This window comes from Caretta caretta, chromosome 5, assembly GCF_965140235.1.
Source record: "Caretta caretta isolate rCarCar2 chromosome 5, rCarCar1.hap1, whole genome shotgun sequence".
In the NCBI taxonomy this organism is placed as follows: Eukaryota; Metazoa; Chordata; order Testudines; family Cheloniidae; genus Caretta; species Caretta caretta.
This window is the reverse complement of record NC_134210.1, coordinates 5,595,515-5,615,737: the sequence shown is the minus strand read 5'-3', so window position 1 is coordinate 5,615,737 and position 20,223 is coordinate 5,595,515. Positions and strand designations below refer to the sequence as shown.

At 46.0% G+C, this 20,223-nt stretch overlaps 1 protein-coding gene and 2 non-coding genes across 11 annotated transcripts in view; all 3 read right to left on the bottom strand.

Moving 5' to 3' along the window:
• Positions 1 to 20,223, bottom strand: part of UBAP2 (ubiquitin associated protein 2) — a 134,325-nt gene that overhangs the window by 17,908 nt on the left and 96,194 nt on the right. For 7 of the 9 annotated variants that reach the window (XM_048850952.2, XM_075128337.1, XM_075128338.1 and 4 more), the window contains 5 exons: positions 13,436 to 13,619; positions 9,913 to 9,979; positions 6,450 to 6,645; positions 4,942 to 5,033; positions 3,933 to 3,983 (listed from right to left, as the gene is read on the bottom strand). In XM_048850952.2, the coding sequence (XP_048706909.1) occupies positions 3,933 to 3,983; positions 4,942 to 5,033; positions 6,450 to 6,645; positions 9,913 to 9,979; positions 13,436 to 13,619 (590 nt within the window). The remainder of the gene's footprint in view (positions 1 to 3,932; positions 3,984 to 4,941; positions 5,034 to 6,449; positions 6,646 to 9,912; positions 9,980 to 13,435; positions 13,620 to 20,223) is intronic. The other 2 variants (XM_048850953.2, XM_048850955.2) reach the window with 1 other exon arrangement.
• On the bottom strand, positions 12,365 to 12,447 carry LOC125637497 (small nucleolar RNA SNORD121A). The gene has a single exon (XR_007356975.1). It is a non-coding gene; the product is annotated as a small nucleolar RNA SNORD121A (small nucleolar RNA).
• Positions 15,151 to 15,231, bottom strand: LOC125637498 (small nucleolar RNA SNORD121A). Its single transcript, XR_007356976.1, has one exon. It is a non-coding gene; the product is annotated as a small nucleolar RNA SNORD121A (small nucleolar RNA).

Below are 20,223 nucleotides of genomic sequence, written 5' to 3'. Positions count from 1 at the left end.
AGGGGACCAGTTCTACTGCTCCTGTCAGAGGAGAGAGTCCACCTCTTGCTTCAACAGAAGCTCATGAGAGGGATCCCTGAAGAGGGATGGGAAGGGGAGTGGAAGGGAGAGAGTGACATAAAATGGATGGTATAGCTCAATGTTATCACCTCCAAGACCCACTAGTCTGTGGTTCCAGGTGAAAATGGACAAGGTAGTCCCCAAAGGGAGAGAAGTGGGCTAAAAGGCCCCACTGTACATCCAGGAGTGGGAGGATTTGAACCCGTGACCAACCTATCAAAACTGCTGTTTAGATGATGCCTGGGTGGTGGTGGAAGGCAGTTGAGCAGCTCTATTCCTCTGAAATCTCTCCTTCTTTCTAAAACCTTCTCAAGGTCTAAGGTACCCCAAGAACTCAACAGGCCATGACCTCTGGGCACTCTGAAACTACTGAAACGTTTCTTGCTTGTAGGCGTGTCCAATGCCTAGGGAACACAGGGCAGCCCTGGAGCCCTTCAAGATGTGCAGGAACATTGTCTCTGAGAAGAGCTTATGACCATCAAAGGAGAAGTCCTCTACTGTGTTTTGAACCTCTCTTGGAAACCCTGAAAGTTGGAGTCATGACATCCTGAGCATAACTACCTCGCTGTGGCGATAGATCTGGCAGCAGTGCCTACAACATATAGGGACATTTGGAGAGAATAACTCCATAACTATGGACTGGAATTGCTTCTCTAAGTCGTGTGCCAGCTTTCAGTAAAGGCTGCAAGCCTGTTGTAATTAGTAAAGTAGTATTTGGATATGACCACCTAATAGTTTGTGATCCAGAACTGCAGGGTTGAGGACAAGTACGAATTTCATCCAAAGAGATCCAGCCACTTTTGATCCTTGTCATGAGGGTAGATCTTGAAAAGTGCCACCTATCCTGTTCATTCACCGCATCCACCACTAGGGAGTTAGGTGGTGATCAGTATCCTTAAGCACACAGTGTTTCTTATCCACCTTTTTGCACATTGGTGGAATAGTGGCAGGTGCTTGCCACACCATCTTAGCCAGGTGAGGAGAGTCTCATTAATAGGTAGCACCACTTTGGAGGGTGTAGCTGACTGCAAAGTATTCAGCAGTTTGTGTTGCAGATCCTTGACTTCCTCCAGAGTGATCTGCTGAGTGTCTGCTACCCTTCTAATGAGGTCCTGAAGCTGCCTGAAGTCGTTGGCCATGGAAGGTGGTGGAGGCATAAAGGCCTCATCCTGCAACAACAATGAAATGGGAGTCTGAGGAGTTGCTTCTTTATCTGCCCTACTCTCCTGCTCCTCAAATGTCTCCTGCTGTGGGGGTGGTCGATAGGGAGGGGAAGATATGAAACCCTGGTCTCCCTGAGGGACTGTACCAGTGGTTTGGTACATTGCTACTGACAGTCAGCCCATGGGTCCCAATATAGCCATTGCAGTGCTCCATAAGAAAGCAGGATTAGCATGCAAGGCTGGTTCCATTTCCCTTGGTGACCCACAAGGTCCTCCCTGCAACTGACCGAAAGCAGATTCCCAAATGGGTATGTAGGAAAACCCATCACTGAAGTCAAAGAGACCATTTGGAAGTTGTCTTCCTCCATATCCTCCCATGGGGGGAGTGAGGCAGCTGTTGAAGATGGAAGAGAGCCCTGTGCCACAGGATGGCTGCTCAGAGACCACGCTGTTGGTACCGAGAGATGCTCAGTACCTGTCAACAACTCTGATGGACTCTGGTTCATCCGACACCAAGAGTTCCCTCGAGTATCAGAATTTCTGTGGTATTAGAAAGGACCCCAGTACCGATACCATAAGTGAGGTCGCTGTAGCTGAAGCCGACAGTTCTGACAATGATGGGCATACCGCTGGAACTGTAGATGTCTGGCGCTGTTGCTTCCTTAGTACCGAGGGTATGGCTTGCACAGGCACCCCTGGCTTAGCTGCTTGCATTGGTACCGAAAGCTGGCTTAAGGCGCATGATGGCACCAATGGCCAAGTGGGATGCATAGGTACTGATGGCGAGGCAGAACTTGATGGTATCCTGTGCTTGCCTTCCTTACTGGTGGAGGGTACCAGTACGCTATCGGAGCCATGCTTCTTGTTCTGGGAACTCTGGGGCTTCACAGTCATGTTGGTACCGGAGGAAGAGTCCTAGGCCTCAATGGTACTCTGAGACACCAAGCATCTCAACAGGGATCTTGCTCCTTAGAGTGGGAGTCCATGGTTCTCTTTCTGGGAGTCTTCCCAATGGGCTCCAAAGACTTCTCTTGCTTAGGCAAGCATGCCCAGAGGCTGACAGGGTGCCAGATCTGTCTGGGGATGGATATATGGGGGAGAGGGGAGAATCTCCTGATCTAGCTCAGAGGATGGGTTGAAGAGATCGTTCTATGGCTAACAGACTGAGCTTTATCTCCCTGTTCTTCCTTGCTCTGGACTTAAGTGCCAAGCAAAAGAAACACTCCTAAGAGACATGGGACTGCCCCAGGCAACAGACACATTTGGAGTGCCCATTGCTTATCGATATAGCCTCCCAGCAAGACAGGCAGCATTTGAAGCCTGGTGAGCCAGTAATGCCTCGCCAAGAGAAGACAAGTTGCCTGGAGGAAAAGAAAGACAATCCTAAAAATTAACTAACTGTAGTAAATTCTAAACACTAACCTACAACAATAATCTACCTAACTGCAATAAAAACAGAAGGCCAAGTACGCTCTAGGCCGAGGCAGTAGAGAAGGAACTGAGGGCAGTTCACCCGCACACCACTACATAGCCTCGGTGCCTGAGGGCTTGTCTACACTTATTGGGCGATCAACATGCGGTGATCAATGCATCAGCAGTCGATTTAATGGGTCTAGTGAAGACCCACTAAATCGATCGCAGATCACTCTCCCACCAACTCCTGTACTTCACCTGAACGAGAAGCGCGCGTAGTGTGGACCCCCCGGTAAGTAGATCTATGAACGTCGACTTTAGCTATGTTATTCTCGTAGCTGAAATTGCATAACTTAGATCAGGGTGGGCAAACTACGGCCCGCGAGCGGTTTTAAGTCGTCCCACGAGCTCCTACTGGGGAGCTGGTTTGGGGGTTGCACCACGCGGCTTGGCCCTGCTCCATTGCTCCAGCCAGGGTGTCAGGTCGGGGGCTGCACCATGGGTGCAGGCTCCACACGGTGCTTACCTCAAGCAGCTCCCGGAAGCCGTGGCATCACCCCACTCCGAGGGTCGCAGGCCCTCCATGCCTAGGAGCCAGAGAAGGGACATGCCACTGCTTCCAGAAGCTGCTTGAGGTAAGCGCCACGTGGAGCCTGGACCCCTGAGCCTCTCCCCATGCCCCAACCCCCTGCCCCAGCCCTGATCCCCTCCCGCTCTCCACATCCCTTGATCCCAGCATGGAGCACCCTCCTGCACCCCAAACCTCTCATCCCCAACCCTACCTCATAGCCCACACCTCCAACCAGAGCCCTCACCCCTTCCTGCACCCTAACCCCAATTCTGTGAGCATTCATGGGCTACCCTACAATTTCTATTCCCCGATGTGGCCCTCGGGCCAAAAAGTTTGCCCACCCCTGACTTAGATCGATCATCCCCCCCGTAGTGTAGACATGGCCTGAGACAAGGAGGCATAAGGCATGTGTGAGAGCTGAAAAGTCCCAGCTAGCTAGAAATCTCCAATCAGGGGTTCGAGAAGCACATGTGCACCGGAAATGGAGTACCCATAGGAGTGTTACTCGAAGAAGAACCTTAAGGAACTTACACCTTCTAGGTAATCGCACTGAAAGGAGATACTTGAGCAGCCAGAATACATCAGCAACAGCTTCATCGAAGTAGGACAGCCTCAAGGAAAGCTCTTAAAAATCACCATAAACTGAAGTGGTTTCTGCTGGGCAGAACGACTACTCTGAAAGATTAACTCACAGTGAAAGCAAGCCATCTGGTTCATGTACTTACCATTGGCAGCCTGGATTGGAGCATCTGAAGATCGTCATAACCGTAGATCTGCTTGAAGACAGATAAAAATACAACGACATTGTAACACTTTTCGCTAATATTGGCCTATCTGTGGGTTTTAAGACAGAGATTAATCTAGACCCAGCCAATTTTAAAAACACCAGGCTATCGCAGATCTTGTACGATCAAGTTCTATTTCCAAGGGCTAGCACAGTTAAAGTTTGGTTGACATGTCAATTACAAACCCTCATTTTCCCATCATCATTGGCACTCTGAGATTTGAGGTCTGAAGACTGTGTAGTCAGTACAGTTCTCAAGGGCACACGGTTTACTAGAAACTGAACCACAAGACATTCAGAGCTAGGAGTTAATCAACCCTCTTAACTGCATTGTTTGCTATTATTGCTCCCCGGTACATGGTGCTCCAAGATTCAGTGAACAGGCCTTCAGTTTGCAAGATACAATCGTTCATTTCTAGGTTAGAACTGAGGAATGACTATTCCCTCCCTTCGGTGAAGAAGGAAAAGAACTAGTGGTAGGACAGCTGAGGAGACTAGACTGTGCAGCCCTGAGATGAAGTCTGTTCCAAGGCATGCTGACATCTATCTGAAAATACGGGTGACAGGACGTGTATCTGGTTTTGAGCACAGCACACCCAATCTATCCTAGAAAGTCAAACTTTTAACTCAGATGATTCCATTTCAACTGAAAGGGCCTAATACTAATCCCATTTAAGTCCCTGGGGAAACTCCCATTTTTCAGTGGAAGCAGAATCAAATCTGTAATCAAGGATTTTCAAGGTCAGTTTTGAATTTAGCAATGAATTGGAAACCTGCACAGTATGGGAATACTTCCCATACCCTTCAGCACCTGGAACAAGGAGTCCAGGATTCCACACGCAGCACGTGCCAAAAAAAGACACACGCTGGCATAGACAGTGGTGGGTCTGGAGGACCCTTTGGCACCAAGGAGTTAAGTAATCTAGGGCAGGTACAATGAAGTTGCTTACTGGGTAGGCAGGCAGGAGTCCTCCAGGTCCCACAATATACTGGTTATGCAACAAGGGTGGTACACCTTGGGGCAGGTTGGGGGGAGCTTTGCCTGTAGAATCAAAATACAAAAATTTTAACAAGCCTCATAAACTAAAGGCTTCAGCCCTGAGACAAGTTTGCTGGCCTGCCCTGAAGGCTGAACTATCACAGTGTCTAGACAGCAGAGATTTGCTAAAGAGGAATGGTGAATAAAAACTGGAAGCTAACAATACCTGAAAGAGGGCCTGAATACTATAACAGACATCTTGCTAGCTAAGGGACTGGACATACGAAGAGATAAAGATCCTACACGGGCTCAGAGGTACAGAACATGGTCCCATCCCAAAGATCAGTCTGGGTTTGGTGGATTAGTTCTCAGGTTAGTAGGAGTCTGAAATGATGGAAAGGGTTACAGACCCATTGCTCCCTCCCCTAGTCCCTTTTCAGAGGAAGAGTCCAAGCCTCATTCTCACTGCAACAGATAGCATTCCCCACCCCCCACCCCCCCAAACCCACACAATCGGCTGGAAATCACTTGTCATCAACATCATATCATCATAATAGCTCTCTTTTGTGGGTACTGCTGGCTTCAGCTATAGCTAGGAAGAGCGAAGAGGAGAGGTCATAATGCGGCTTGGATCTCATGCTATGAAGCAGGGCTGTGCTGAGGACCATGGGGGGAGTAATGCACTTTGTCTGGCCAGTCATTAGAATCTCCACTGGCAGTACAAGTGGAAGGGGAAGAGAGAAACACCTGTGCATATGATTCAGGCAGAATGTCCCGTTCCTTCACCTAAGGGATATCCCGACCCATCACATTTCCTTTTGGCAGCTAAAGCGGACTGCAAAGCCAGCAGTGAACTTCAGTACTGCTTCCATTTAAGCACAAGACAACTCATCTCCCGTCTCCGAAAAAGATGAGTCTTGCCACCACCATACAAAATGAATAGCCCTGGCAGTTTTGGGTGTTCTTTTTCCCAGCAGAGCCATTTGCAGTGGCATGGGCAACACATGAATCCAGAGCCTCCTCTCTGCAGTCGCCAAGGCAGCAGTGCTTTGCCATGGGGTAATGAAGGCTGGAATTGCAGTGGATTCTGATACTGCCACATGAACTTGGACTGCAGGGGGAGAGTGAGAAGTAAAAGCTAATGTGAATAAAGCCAAGAGCTGATCATGTTGCTTAGTTTGCAAACCAATTCTCTACAGGTCCACATTTACTAAATCAGGAGCAGCTCTGGTTATTATCTCTAAAGCTTTCTGAAGATGGAACATGCTACATAAATGCTAATCATTACCCATCAAATATTCCCAACACATAAAAGCAGGCAACTTTATTTCACAGGCCAGCAAGTAAAGCATGCTGAAAAATGCAAGTCTTTAAAGAGTGTATATTTCTTGGCGTAGTTATTGCTGGCGTGGTGCTCAACTGACAACCCTGCAGACTGAGGTCCTCTGTCTATTCATGTGATTTGTTAATATTGCGAACCTGAAGACACTAAGGGAGCTGCCCGTGTAGAAGCAGCTGGCATAGACACGCTGGTAACGCTCAGGCCAAGGCTGTTCGTAGTGTTCATACTGCTTGCCATGCTGACAACCGAGGATATGGTGCTAGTGGCTGAGGTTGAAGCAGTTGAAAAGGTTGTTGAGGGCTGGAGTGAAGCTGTGCTCTCAGCACTGGTGTGCTAGAAAGGAGACAAAAAGAATGGGGATCACAGAGCAGACAAACCACAATGCAAAACACCTGAGTAAAACCACCACCCGACCTTGTAGGCAGCAGCAGCATGTGCAAGAGAATCCTAGCGTTATCATCCGTTTTATACACATACTCAACAAGGAACAGTGAGCCAAAGGTTATAAATCCATTAAGAGGTTCTATAAACCTACACCATGAGAATGAAACGCAAGTTACCAGGCCTGAGTTGGAACTTGGAATTATATATCTGTGGTTCGGTTGTTTTTTTTAGTGTGTTAAATATGGTCATTTTGGCTCTCAACAGAATGATCCTTTAACTTAGATAAGGTCACACTTGTGTTATCTTTGCAAGGTCATGGGGTTTATCTAAGGAAAAGGATATTTGCTTTAAAGGGCACATGCTAATAGAATTTCTTCAGGCCACTTGCAGAAATTAAAAGAGAAATACAAACTTAAAAACCGTGATGCCCTTAGTGGTAATGGAGATGTGTTAAACTGATATGCAAGCCAGATAGGGTACTGCTTGCAGCATAGTGCCAGAGAGCAATATAAGTGCCATAATGGCAAAGCTAAAGCTCAGCAAAGAATGGGAAGAGGGATCATTCTGCTAAGTAAGAGATTTCAAGGTACAGTAAAAGCTGTTTTATCTGGCACTTCAACTGGGAAGCTCTATAAACCAGCATTTCTGATATTTATTGAAACACCAGTTTATAGTCCGGTTGGCGCAGGGCTGGCAGGAGGTTGGGGTGCGTGAGGGGGTGCGGAGCGCGGGCTCTGGGAGGGAGTTTGGATGTGGGAGGGGACTTGGGGCATGGATCTGTGGGCTGCTCACCTTGGGTGGCTCCCCGCAGGCGGCGACCTGTTCTGGCTGCTCCCAGGCGGAGGCGCTCCTAGGCAGCTCTATGCCTGGCGCTGCCCCCACAGTTCCCATTGTCCATGGTTCCCAGCCAATGGGAGGTGCAGAGCCAGCGCTCGGGGTGGGGCCAGGGCAGCCCCCAGAGCTGCCTGCCGTGCCTCCGCCTAGGAGCAGCCACGACAGGTCGCCACTTGCGGGGAGATGCCTGAGGTAAGCGGTCCACGGATCTGGTGCCCCACACCTCCTCTTGCACCCCAAGCCCCCTCCCACACACAAACCCCCACCCAGAGCCCATGCTCCACACCCTATCTCGTGCCCCCAGACTTGCACCCTCTCCCGCACCCGAACTCTCCCCCTCTTAGTTAACCGGCATTTTTCACTAACGGGCACCCCCCACTCTCCCAACATACCAGATAAAACAGCTTTTACTGTACTTGCTGACTAGGGGTGCTGTAATGGTTTCTAACACACTTACTGGAGTGCTACATATACGGAACCCATACAGAAAAGCCCTGTACTAACCATAACCAATCCATGCGCCATTTTGGAGTTGCATACAGAGGGGCAGCCCACCACAGAACAAGACAGCAACCGTTTTTCTGTTCAGCTCTAGTAGCACCACATTTATTCAATACTGGTTGTCTTGTTACCAGAAACAAACTGACATCTGCAGATGACAGTAATACCCATGCAACAGATTCCAGAATCACGTATTACATGGTGTTCTTCACACACCTCAGACCGTGTCATTTGCACACTGCCTGCTAACTCAACTCCACCGAGGTTAGCAATAACATTCAAAACTTCGGAGCAGCTTCAAACAGCCACTTTACTATGACTTTTTAATGTCTCTCTCTATTCCCTTATGTGGAAGTTTCCTCTGGGGTTACATTTGTCTGAGGGGCAGGATGGGCAAAATTCAGTGATAGACCATTGACAGCTTTAATGTCCAATCAATCATGAGCCATCAGCAATAAAGACAAGATCTTTATACCACTAGCGAGCTGGGAAATTCCCCCTCTTCCCTAGTGAGATAAAGCACTTGTCTCAGTCCCTCGTGGGTGGTAACACTTTAAAAAGGCATTGTGACACTGGCAGACCAGGTGTCAGCTCATGCCTAGGCCCAACCAAACACTGATGAATGCATAGCTGGAAACCAGTCTGGCTCACCTGTGTGTTAGTGTTATTAAAATAGGTATTAGATTTATAAAAATATGTTTAGTGTTTAGACTTTATGAAAAGCATGTAGGATGTTGCATGTATTAATCTCACTTAATATAACCTAATAACATGGGGTACAAATGTTAAGTGTTTGCACTGTAAACCTCTAACTGTAACTCACCAAACAGGAAAGAAGCATTAACTAATGTAAAGGCTGGCTTCCTATAGAAGGTGTTAGGTCCTGTACACAAGAAGGCTCACTGAAACCAAACGCGCCACTGTGAAACATCAAAGGACAAAGACTTTGCTAAGTGCATTCCTCCTCCCACCCCCATGAAGAGGAGACGTGTGCATGAGTTCATCCCATCAGCTTGAACTCTGGGAGGAAGGGAATAAAAATTCCTGACATGAAGAAACTGGTCTTTTATGCTGGTTGGACTCTGAAGGGCAAGGAATACTAATCAGAAGCAAAAGATCCCCAATGCTTGGCGTGGGTTAGCCCTGAAGGACTTAGAGAGCTTGCTTATAATAGGAGCTTCTATCACCTTTTGGAACTTAATACCAATTCATTTGTGTGTATGTTTACCTGCTTTAACCTTGTAAATAACTCATTTATTTTTCTTAAGTGTATTATATAGGATTGGCTACAAGTGTTATCTTTGGTATAGAACTTAAAGTGCAATTGACTTGGGTAAGTCCCCTTTGGGACTGGGAGCAACCTAAATATTGTTATTTTTGGTGTAAAGGACCATCTCTCACAAAGGCACGCTTGCATGGATGGCAAGACACACCAGAGTACCCAAGGGGACTGTCGGTGACTCCATGTTAAGGCTGTAACAGTGCTTTAGGAGTTTACACGTGATACTTTGTTGGTGAAATCTAAGGATAGAATTCACAACCAGTTTGAAATTTGTGCCCTGCTTCTTAGCAGTCTGCCCTGAGACTGGTCCCACTCCAGATAGCTTGACAGGCATCTTAAACTTTTATCAGGAAAGCTGACTGCAGATTTAATGAGACAAGGTGGGTGAGGTGATATCTTTTATTGGAACAACTACTGTTGGTGAGAGAGACCAGCTTTCGAGCTTACACAGAGCTCTTCTTCCGGTCTGGGAAACGTACTCAGAGTGTCACAGCTAAATGCAAAGCGGAACACATTGTTTAGCATCAGTAGAGAACACATTTCAACACTGCAGACAACAATGTAGACTAAATAGCTGTTATGATGCAAACGGGACTTACCGCATGTGAGGTGCTCGCAGACAGCACTGCAGCAGAGGAGAGGCTGCTCTGATGATTGGAGAGGGAACTAGAAAGACAAATTTTAAAGGGTTAATCAATAAAACTAAACTAAACAGACTAATCATCCTGAAATTTCTCACAACTGAACATTATAAAAGCATTTAAAAATACTTCTTAATGTTTTAGTGTTTTATTTTAGCACTAAAAAGAAGTTATTGAGATATACAGAAAACCAGTTCTGGAATCAAAAGCAACACAAAGTCAAAGGTCTTCTTACAATGGAGAATGGCAATTAACTACTCTCCTCTCAGTGTTATAAGAAAGCCATTGTGACTGACATGAAAACATTGCTCATTAGAGTTTGTAAATTTCTATGAGTTTTAAATGAGTAAAAGTTTCTTATGGGGTTGCCAAAGCAATGACTACAAGCCATTTATAAGAAGAAATAGAATCCCTTCTGAATTCAACTGCATAATACTGACCCCACTAATGAACATTCCAGAGTATTAACACTACATGTCCGCTAATGGTCTTAACCCCTTCAGGAAAACAGGGACCAAAAAAGTGTAGATTAAAAAGGGTGAAGTAAAAGCAGGAAGAACATTTGTCACTTAGAACACCGAAAGGGAATTCTAGCATCAAACTGAAATCACACCATCGAGCCCCCAAATCCATTTTAATCACTCACAATATGCATACATAACACTACAGATCTTCTCTTGCTATCTGTAGTGTTGTTCCAGCTGTACTGGTCCCAGGATTCGAGAGACACAGTGTGGGTGAGGTAATATCTTTTATTGGACCAACCTCTGAAGAGCAGCTCTATGGAACTTGGAAGTTTGTCTCTTTCACCAACAGAAATTGGTCCAATAAGATATTACCTCACCCACCTTGTCACTCTTATATAAAAAAATTCCAATTACATTTTAAAATATTCAAACACAGTAAAACTCAGGGAGTCAGAGCATGTTAAAGTGTCCATTACACAGAATATTCACTATAGAAATTCTAGGTAGAAACAGTGAGAAGATAAACGGAAGAGTAGTTCAAATAAAAATAAAAAAGACTAAACAATAGGAGTTTGCATGTATGCATACAGATGTATGTCATGTAGACTCTTCAAGCTCGGATTCAGGAGCAACTTCTGTGCTCTCAAACCTTCACTGCTTTAGGCAGGTCTCCACTTTCTGAATTTAAAACACAAACTTGATTGCCAAAGTACACTCTTCATTTAATCAGATGATTTAAAGACCTAAATCCCTCATCTTGTTTACAAAGGAAAAGCCTCATATCTCCTGAGAGATGTAGAATCATAAAGGACAGAACTCAGCCTTGAAATAACAAAGGATCAGCTCCTTTTGCAACAGTAAGGAGCTTGTTTCTCACTATCCGGTTCACGTACATTAGGACAGTTCTCAGAGGCAGACTTACTCCTCAGAAATCTCCTAGCAGAAATGAAAAAAGCAAGCCACATTCTTCCTGCTAGATGTGAATCTTCTGATGCCTCAGCAGAAGGAATACGGTCTTCCCAGTTCCTACATTTTCAGGCAAGCCAGCCATTCTCAAACTCCTAACCCTAACTTTTTAAATCAACTCTCGTTTCTTGTACTGCATTGTTTTGCTTTTCTCGTCCTTGAGTTAGGCTATCCCCCCACATCCAGCACAACTCAGCTAGTTTATCTTCAAGCTCCTTTAAATCTCTGGGGAAAAGGCTTAAAGTTTTTCTAACTAGTGGAAATGGACTCTTGTAGAGATTGTACTTTTAGGGAGTAAATTCATTCTTCCTATAACTGCTTGTTTTCAATCAAGGAGTCCAACCTCCAAGATTATAGTGCTAACAGTGACACCAGCACCAGATTTCAGCAGCTGTCCTGTAAAAGCCTTCTTGGCAGGTGTCTAAAGCTTATTTTTAAGCATTTTAAATGACCAACAGCTTCACCTTTCCTCCCACCCCAAAACTAATACCACCGCAGCAAAATAAGGATCAAACAAAATGCAGCCACCACAAACAAAGCCAACCACCCAGAAGAGTAAAGCAGCTCAGAACCAGGTCTGCTCACACTCACACGTCTATATGCTCCCTTCAGAATTCTGGCATAAAGAAAGCCCCATTCATGTCAATGAGGGACAGGAGGACAAGTGTCCTGACCATGATTAAATACAGGCATTTTCTTTGGAGATGCACCAGTGGTGTTTATAACCAGACTGAAAGTTAATAGTGTCAGACAGTTCCTAATTCAGGACCAAGCCCTTTGGTGCATGTCCAGGAGGAGGACCAGCACACACCTCTGCAGCTGTACAGATCAATTTCACTAAGACTTTTAGTGCCGCTCTCTCCTGCAGCCACCAGGATGAGGAGACACTGTGGCAGAAGGAAGGAAATGGTTCAGTCATGCACAGGTAGTTTTCGAAATGCACATTCCCCCGACACTTTGATTCATCGGGGTCCACTACTGAAAAGACTCAGACTCAAGAGCTGTCTGCACATGCAAGTCAGATATGTGCTTGGAAATCAGGCATCACTGTCTTTTCAGGTTACTCCAAGTCTGTCCCACATCATGCACACCCCAACCCAAATTTCTAGCAAGGCGCCTCACTCATCGTTTGTGAAGCGCTTTGGATCCCTTTTGGATGAAAGGTGGTACAGCAAAAACATGAGAGATCGAGTCTCGGGTGAAAGGAATAATTCCAATTACTTGAGTCATTTAAGACTTCACTCAACACTGGCTGTCCAGTAGGGCACAACCATGCACTAGCTGGGAGATGGACAAGACCCATTAGGTCCTGGCTCAATCCATTCCTAAATTCAAGAAATAAAGTGAAGAGGTCAAACAGCATAAGTAGTTTGTATAATTAATATAGACTCACGAGGACACCTGTTCAAGAAAGAAGCTTTAATAATGTGCAGTGGGAAGCAAACAGCTGGCACAGAAGAGCTGAGTGGTGATGGACTGAACTTCCCAGAGCTTCAATCTGACATTTCCTCAAGGAAACATCTTAGCAAGAAGCACTCGGAACCACTCAGCCCTCAGTCCCAATGTAGGCATTTTTTACTTTAAATGTGTGACGATCAAGGATTTAAACATCTACAACATTTTAAAATGGTTAGAAAAGCAACTGCTAAAGAACTGAATTTTTATAGGATAAACCACTGGCCAGATTAATAGCTGGTGCTGTGGATAAGGTGGCAGAAACACCAAATGAAGGTGTGTGTCTCATTTGGAATCCATTATAGGCTACACTGAAGCAGCAGATCCTTAAATACAATATTGCTGCTAAATCTATGAGACTCCAAGCACAGAGATCTGTGGGCATAGTACCACTGATATGTAGCATGTGGTTCATATATTCCAACCAGAAACATTATCCTGGATCTCTTATGAATACCTGTCCTAGTTCAGGTTAAAACAAGAGAGGGGACCGCATTTATCTGGAGTCACCTTGTACACTGACCCATTTCTATCCTGCGCACACTGCCACTAATCCCAAATTCAACCCGTTTTCCTTTGTCCTCCTACTGTACCTGCTTAACTGGGAGAGTGAGCTGCTGGCCAAGTCACTGGACTGGGGCAAGCTGGGTAACGCTGCTGTGTGCTGTGGAGCTGAAGGCAGAAGCGAAGCAGTGGAGGACGCCGTGCTAGGCAGAGACCCCGCAGTAGGAAGCGAGGGAGAGGTTTCTGTCTTAGACGTTGGAACTGATGAAGTAGCTGCAAGTTAGAAAAAGCCAATCAGAAAGGAATTCCAGCACACACAACCCCACGTATTTGATTCAGGAACAAAAAGACTTTAAGGCAAGGCAGCACATTCCAGTCAATTTACCAATGTGTGATGGATTGGTGCCGATGACTTAGTGATCCGCAGGCACTGGTAAAGCCATGCCATCTGTTACTTTCCTTTGACAGGTCTATGATTTTCACTAGTAGATTTTTAATGAGTGAGATTCCTTTGTTTACTTATCTATTGTCACTTTTTTTTTGCCCACTGGTCTGTCACTCCCCCTCTGAATCTCCTGCATTGATTCCAATCTTCTTCCACATCAATTTTGAACTCCTCGTCCTCACTTCAAGGCCCTTCCCAACCTTTGCCTACATCTCTTTTTGTTCCTCTCCTAACTGCCCCACTTCCACCCTATGCTCTACCAACACAGCATGTCTTGATAATCCCATGGCGATCTCCTCTTACAACCCTGTGCTTTTGCCCATGCCTGGAACATCATCCACAACCCTGATGTAGCCTATTCCTCATGGTATTTCCTCAAGGCTCACTTATTTCGGGTAGATGACCTCCATTCTCGCCCTCTTTATAGGGTTTTTCACACTCAGATTTCCAGCACAATGGCTTTACTAGTCAAGAATGAAGAACTGCTAGCTGTAAAAAACTGCAGACACCAAGTCCAATAGAAAATAATAAAGGAGCTAATGGCTTTTATGCAACTAAGGTAACACTCTGTGCATCTTTCAATTCCCTTTTCTTCCTCCCACATATCACTCTGCTCTTCTGGTTACACCTAGTCTAACTTGAAGCGTAAGCGTGACAAGGGTGTGTTGTATTTGCCTGTAAAGCTCCAGGCACATCTATTATGCTGTAGAAATAAAAAAATAATTTAATCTATTTGTAAACAAGAACAAGACACTGTTTTGATACTCCTCAAGTGAGTTTTGGACAGACAAACACAGTACGTACAACTTACTGGTTCAGAGTAGCAAGGAAGTACATCCCTTTAATAAATGGTTTAGAAGTATTTGGGAAGTGCTGACAATGAAACAAAACAAGCTACAATCAAACATAACGCCCTTTCATTGAGCACTTTTGGTGACCCAAACAGATGACGAATATGTCCTTGTTTTACTCATCCTAGAGAGATGGAAAATGCTGAGAATGAACTGTTCTACTACAAATCAATTAAAAGTCACCTACTTATTACAAGTGCACCTTTCCCGGGGATCACTCCATTGTATTGTTAAGCTGGAGGATTCTAGGACACTAATGTAATTATCCAGTTAAATCCATGCCATTGTTGTTTGATGTCCCATGAAGAACTTCAATTACAACATGGAAATTCAGAAGTTCTCAAACTCCTTGCTGAAATTCAGAAGCAGGTACACTGAACAGCCATTTGCTACTAAGATTCAGAAGGCCAATTACTCCTTTCATGCAGCTCAATCTTTTTATACCTCATGGTTTCAGTGACTATGCCCCAACGAGTTAACTATTAACTGGTATGCAAAATACAAGAGGGATGAAAAGACTCAGTCTTAAGAGTGTCCACAGTACAATTCGGATATGTGCTTGGAAGTTAAGCATCATCGTCTTTCCATGTTAGCTGTTTTGTTGTAGCTCTGAGACCCCCAGTTAGGATCAGGCCCTCCCACTGTGTTAGGTGCTATATAAACAAATATGAACAGTAACTCCCTCAAGAACTTGCATTCTGAAACCGAGCACAATTGAGTATGAGAAACAAAGAGAGGGAAGGGGGATGAGGGTGATGAAAATAAAAGCATGTGGTGATATAGGGAGCAACTGCACTACTTGATGGTTCATGAAAATGCCATTTAAAAAAATAAAACTAGCTGGTCCTGATAGACACACAAGCCATTGCTGACTGGTTGAATTCTTGTGAGGGTCAAAGCAGAAATGGGTCTTGAGGAGGGAATCTGAAGGAGGAGGTAATGACCATCCAGATCACTCAGATGCAGGGATGGTGCAGCATGCGTAAGGGGTGGCACAGAAAACAAATAACACAGATGGCTGTAGAAGAAGCTGATAATTGGATGAACAAGGCTGGCATCCCTTTGCAGAGGAGGAAGCAGCAAGGGTGACACTATAAGAGACAAGACAGGAGAAGCAGAGGGGGGGCAGTCATGAAGGCCTAGACAGGAAGGACAAGACACTTGCACAGGATGTGTTTACAGAGGGGAAACCAGGCAAGAGAGCTGAAGAGAGGAGTGACATAGTTGAGCAATGGGCAGGAATAGAGTCCCAGCTGTCATATTTTGAAAGGATAGGAGGGGTTGGGGAAGGCATGATGTGGAAATCAGAGAGGAGAGGACAGAAGTCAAGATGGAAGATTAGGACTTGGACTACAGTTTTAACAGCATGGACAGAAAGAAAAAGGTCAGAGTTAGAGTGTGTTATTAGGGGGGAAAAAAGAAGGGTTTGAACATAGCCTGGATGTGTAGGGTAAGTGTGGGAGGAATCAAAGATGGTCCCCAGCTTACAAACCTGTATGACAGAGGACAGCAATGTGAACAGAAATAGAGGATTAGGGGTGGGCAGAGGGGACTCTGTATGAGCTAGATTCTAGAACAAATGCATAACCTTTAAGAGTTCCAAGGTCAGTTAAGGATGATCTATTTTCCACAGCAAAGAATTTGAGACTCAAAAAGTAGCCAAGTGGGTCTTCAGAGAATGTTGTAACTTGGGAGATGAACAAATCCAATAAATAAAAAAGCAGGCCACTGTGCTACAGACAGGATAACTTACACAGCTCCCTTGTGGCAGCTCGTGCTTGGGTTGTAATCCCGTTTTCGGCTGGAACAGTATTTTACAGATATTTTGAGAGCAGCTGATTCAAAGATGGTAAATCAGCAGACTCTCAAGCTTTTCTTCCCCCCCACCCCTAAGCTGAATTTTGTGCTGATGAAAACATGCCAGGTTTGCAGATCTGGGTACTCAAGACCTCTGTTCACAAAGCTTGTATGAGGAAAAGTACTGGAAGGACAAACGGCCCTACTTCTGATACCAACCCTGAGGGTGGTTTTTGAGAGATGGATACCTTCCCAGAGTTGGGATGGACACAAGGTGTGGAGCTGAGAGGGTGGGGTTTACAGGGATATCAATTTGTGCTGCTACCCATAAAAAGGAACACAGACATGCTCATACAGGGCAGAAAAGCATAGTGTGATAGTGATAACGATAGGAATGCCAGAAAGTGAGCCACAGGGGGCACTACCAGTAAGAGACTACATGAAAAAAGGTTAATCAGAAAGGCCAGACAACCCCTGCCCCTGCATCAGCATGTTTTTTGCTCTACTGCCACAGGCAAGCCATCCAGCAGAGGGAGCATGCTAGCCAACCTTATTCCCAGAAGTTTGCTGCAGGATAACAAGAGATGATAAAACAAAGCCACATTCCTTTTGAACTTTACTAAAAATAAAATTATGATCTCTCTGTTCTCCAAATGGGAAGCTGGAAAATTGGTAAGAAACATCCAATTGACGGCAATGTGGGCATAAGAATTTAAAAAATAACCCTGGGAATTGCCCTGTGACTCCAAGTCCGATGAGGTGAGCTGTAGCTCACGAAAGCTTATGCTCAAATAAATTGGTTGGTCTCTAAGGTGTCACAAGTACTCCTTTTCCTTTTGCGAATACAGACTAACACGGCTGTTACTCTGAAACAAGTCTATTCAGTGTTGCACATCCGGGAGCAGATTTAATAAGACTGATTTAACATTTCGATATTAGCCAATAAGTAAAAGTGCAGCTCACATGAGAATACTAGAGTTAGAGTTACCAGTGCCTTGTCCCTTTAAGAATTGAAGGTCTGCAAAGTCATTAGAAATAGAGTTTCAGAAAAGCATGAGAGAAATTAAACGACAAATCCCTGGGGAAAATGTGTCACTCTATCCCAGAAAACAACCAGTTTTAAAGAAAGACTGTAAAGTAACAGACAAGGTGGGAGAAGTAGTATCTTCCACACCTGTCTCGCGAATATCCTGGGACCAACACGGCTACACCACCACCACCACTGCATACATTTAAAAACAGCAGGATAGATTGGGAACTCCCACCAGAAGGATAGATGAACTGAGGCTAAGCAGTTTGATTTATCAAACTGAAAGTAGGATTTGAAAGGGGAACGCTGAGAGAACAGAAGCTGTAATTAGGAGAGTTTGTTTTGGACAGAGCCTCAGGAGCTAGCTGGAAGGAAAAAAACTCAGCCTGCCAAACCTGAGGTGCATCTCAAGGCCCTATAACCAGGGAAAAGATGCAACTGAATTTTACCTGCATGCAGCTCTTAAACCCAGCGCAAGAGCCAAAAGACACATCAGGATTCCCTACTCGGAGAACTTGATTTCAGAGAGAAAGTACTGTTTGCCTCACAAGGAGCTGACTCTGACCTAAGATATAACCCTGTCCTTGCAACAAAACACATTCCTCCATTTAGTCCTGACAGGATAGTCAGACTGTGACGCAACCTCATTTAAAAGATAATCAAGTTGCACGAGACCTTGTTTGAGAAGCTGCATACTCCTGTAGCTGAGGAAGCAGAGAAACACCAGAAGTTGGGGAATGGACGGCATGCTATGGCAGCAGCTTGTAATTCTGTCAAATTGCCATACACAGAGCACAGGTCAGAAAGGGAAGCAGCACCTCCTCTTGAGTGAAAAGAATCTCAAAAGGTGACTTGTTGATGGATGAGATAAGGGAACTAAAGGCTAGTATTGATGAACTCAAAGGTGCAAAAGCTGAAATTAGTATAAGCAGCAAGCAAGCTGTCTGGGTGCACATAAAAGCAGTGAATGGTACGAGCACACATGCAGGCAAGCAACCCCAGAAAAGAGGATGTGATAGCTCAGAGGTGGACAAACTACAGCCCGCGAGACCGTCCGGTCCAGCCCCTGAGCTCCTGGCCTGGGAAGCTCGCCCCCGGACCCTCCCCTGCTCTGGGCAGCGGAGCAGCGAGCTCCTGGGGCATGCAGCTGCAGAGCCGCGGCCTGACCCAGTTTCTGTGCTGCGCGGCTGCCTGTCCTGGTGCAGCCGCACCACCAGCGCGGTAAGGGGCCAGGGAGCAACGGTGGGTTGGATAGAGGGCAGGGGAGTTCGGGGGGTGGTCAAGGACCAGGGATGTGAATAGGGGTCGAAGTGGTCAGAGGGCGGGGAACAGGGGGGTTGGATGGGGCAGGGGTCTCAGGGGGGCAGTTAGGGGCGGGGGTTCCGGGGGCCATCAGGGAGAAGGGGTGGTCAGATGGGGCAGAGGTCCCAGGGGCGCAGTCAGGAATGAGATGGGTGGATGGGGGGCAGTTAGGGGCGGGGGCCGTCAGGGCGAAGGAGTGGTTGGATGAGACAGGAGTCCCGAGGGCGCAGTCAGGAAGGGGGAGGGGGAGGCTTGGATGGGGCGGGGGGTACGGGGACAGAGAGCGGGGGGGGGGGGTGGATGGGGCAGAGGTCCCCGGGGGGCCATCAGGGAAGGAGAAGGGGGAGTCGTTGGATAGGGGGCAGGGGCCAGGCCATGCCTGGCTGTTTGGGGAGGCACAGCCTCCCCTAACCGGCCCTCCATACAATTTCAGAAACCCGATGCGGCCCTCAGGCCAAAAAGTTTGCCTGCCCCTGTGCTAGCTGCAGACAATCTGGCAGAGGTGATACTTGTGACCGCTGTTTCAGATGTGGCAGTATGGAACACTACCAGTCAGGTGTCATGCAGGAAAATCACAAGAGAGCAGAGGCAAAGTCGACACTATCAGATCTACCTGGAGCAGCCTGTATTTGCCATTAAACACCCAAGCTGCAACCCAGAGTACCCAATTTAGGGTATGTCTACACTACAAGTTGCAGCACTCCAGGTACGTCACTGTAGTGTAGACACTTGCTACAGCAACAAACAGGGTTTTTCCCCATCACTGTAGTAAATCCATCCCCTCGAGAAGCAGCTGCTAAGTTGATGGAAGAGGAGATGAGGTTTGCATTTTCCTACCTGGACAACGTTCTTGTGGACAGTGGCACTTTTGAAGAACGTACAGAGAACACAAGGAGAGTATTGCAACAGTCACAGAAGCATATAATTAAGATAAACGTTTCTCAATATGACCTTAAAACAGAGGTACATTACTCAGTAATGGTGGTATCTGCTGAAGGTTATAAAATGGATCCAACTGACACCTTGACTCTTTGTGTTCTCGCAGAGAAACCACCGAACACAATACAGGAACTCTGCAAGCTGCTAGGCTTCATCATCTACTACTGAAGCTACATTCAAGACTTTTCTAGAATAGCACAGCCACTGTATGACTTGTTGATTGTTTCAGTGGAATCTGACTCAACACTGTCAAAAGTGGCTTGGAAAAAGAAGAAAGCTAAAGGGCAAGGAAAGGCATTTGGACAGATATCCTCCCAACAGCCACTTCTCTGGACTCAGCGACATCAAAATGTTTTAAAACAACTGCCACCAAAAACTGCCTATTCTGATTTGCATAACCCTTTCTCTTTCACGTAGATGCTTCCAATAAGGGATTAAGTGCAGCCTTCTATTAATTTCAATAAGATAGAATAACTGGTATGGGTCAAGAACATGTAGTACAGCTGAGGAGAA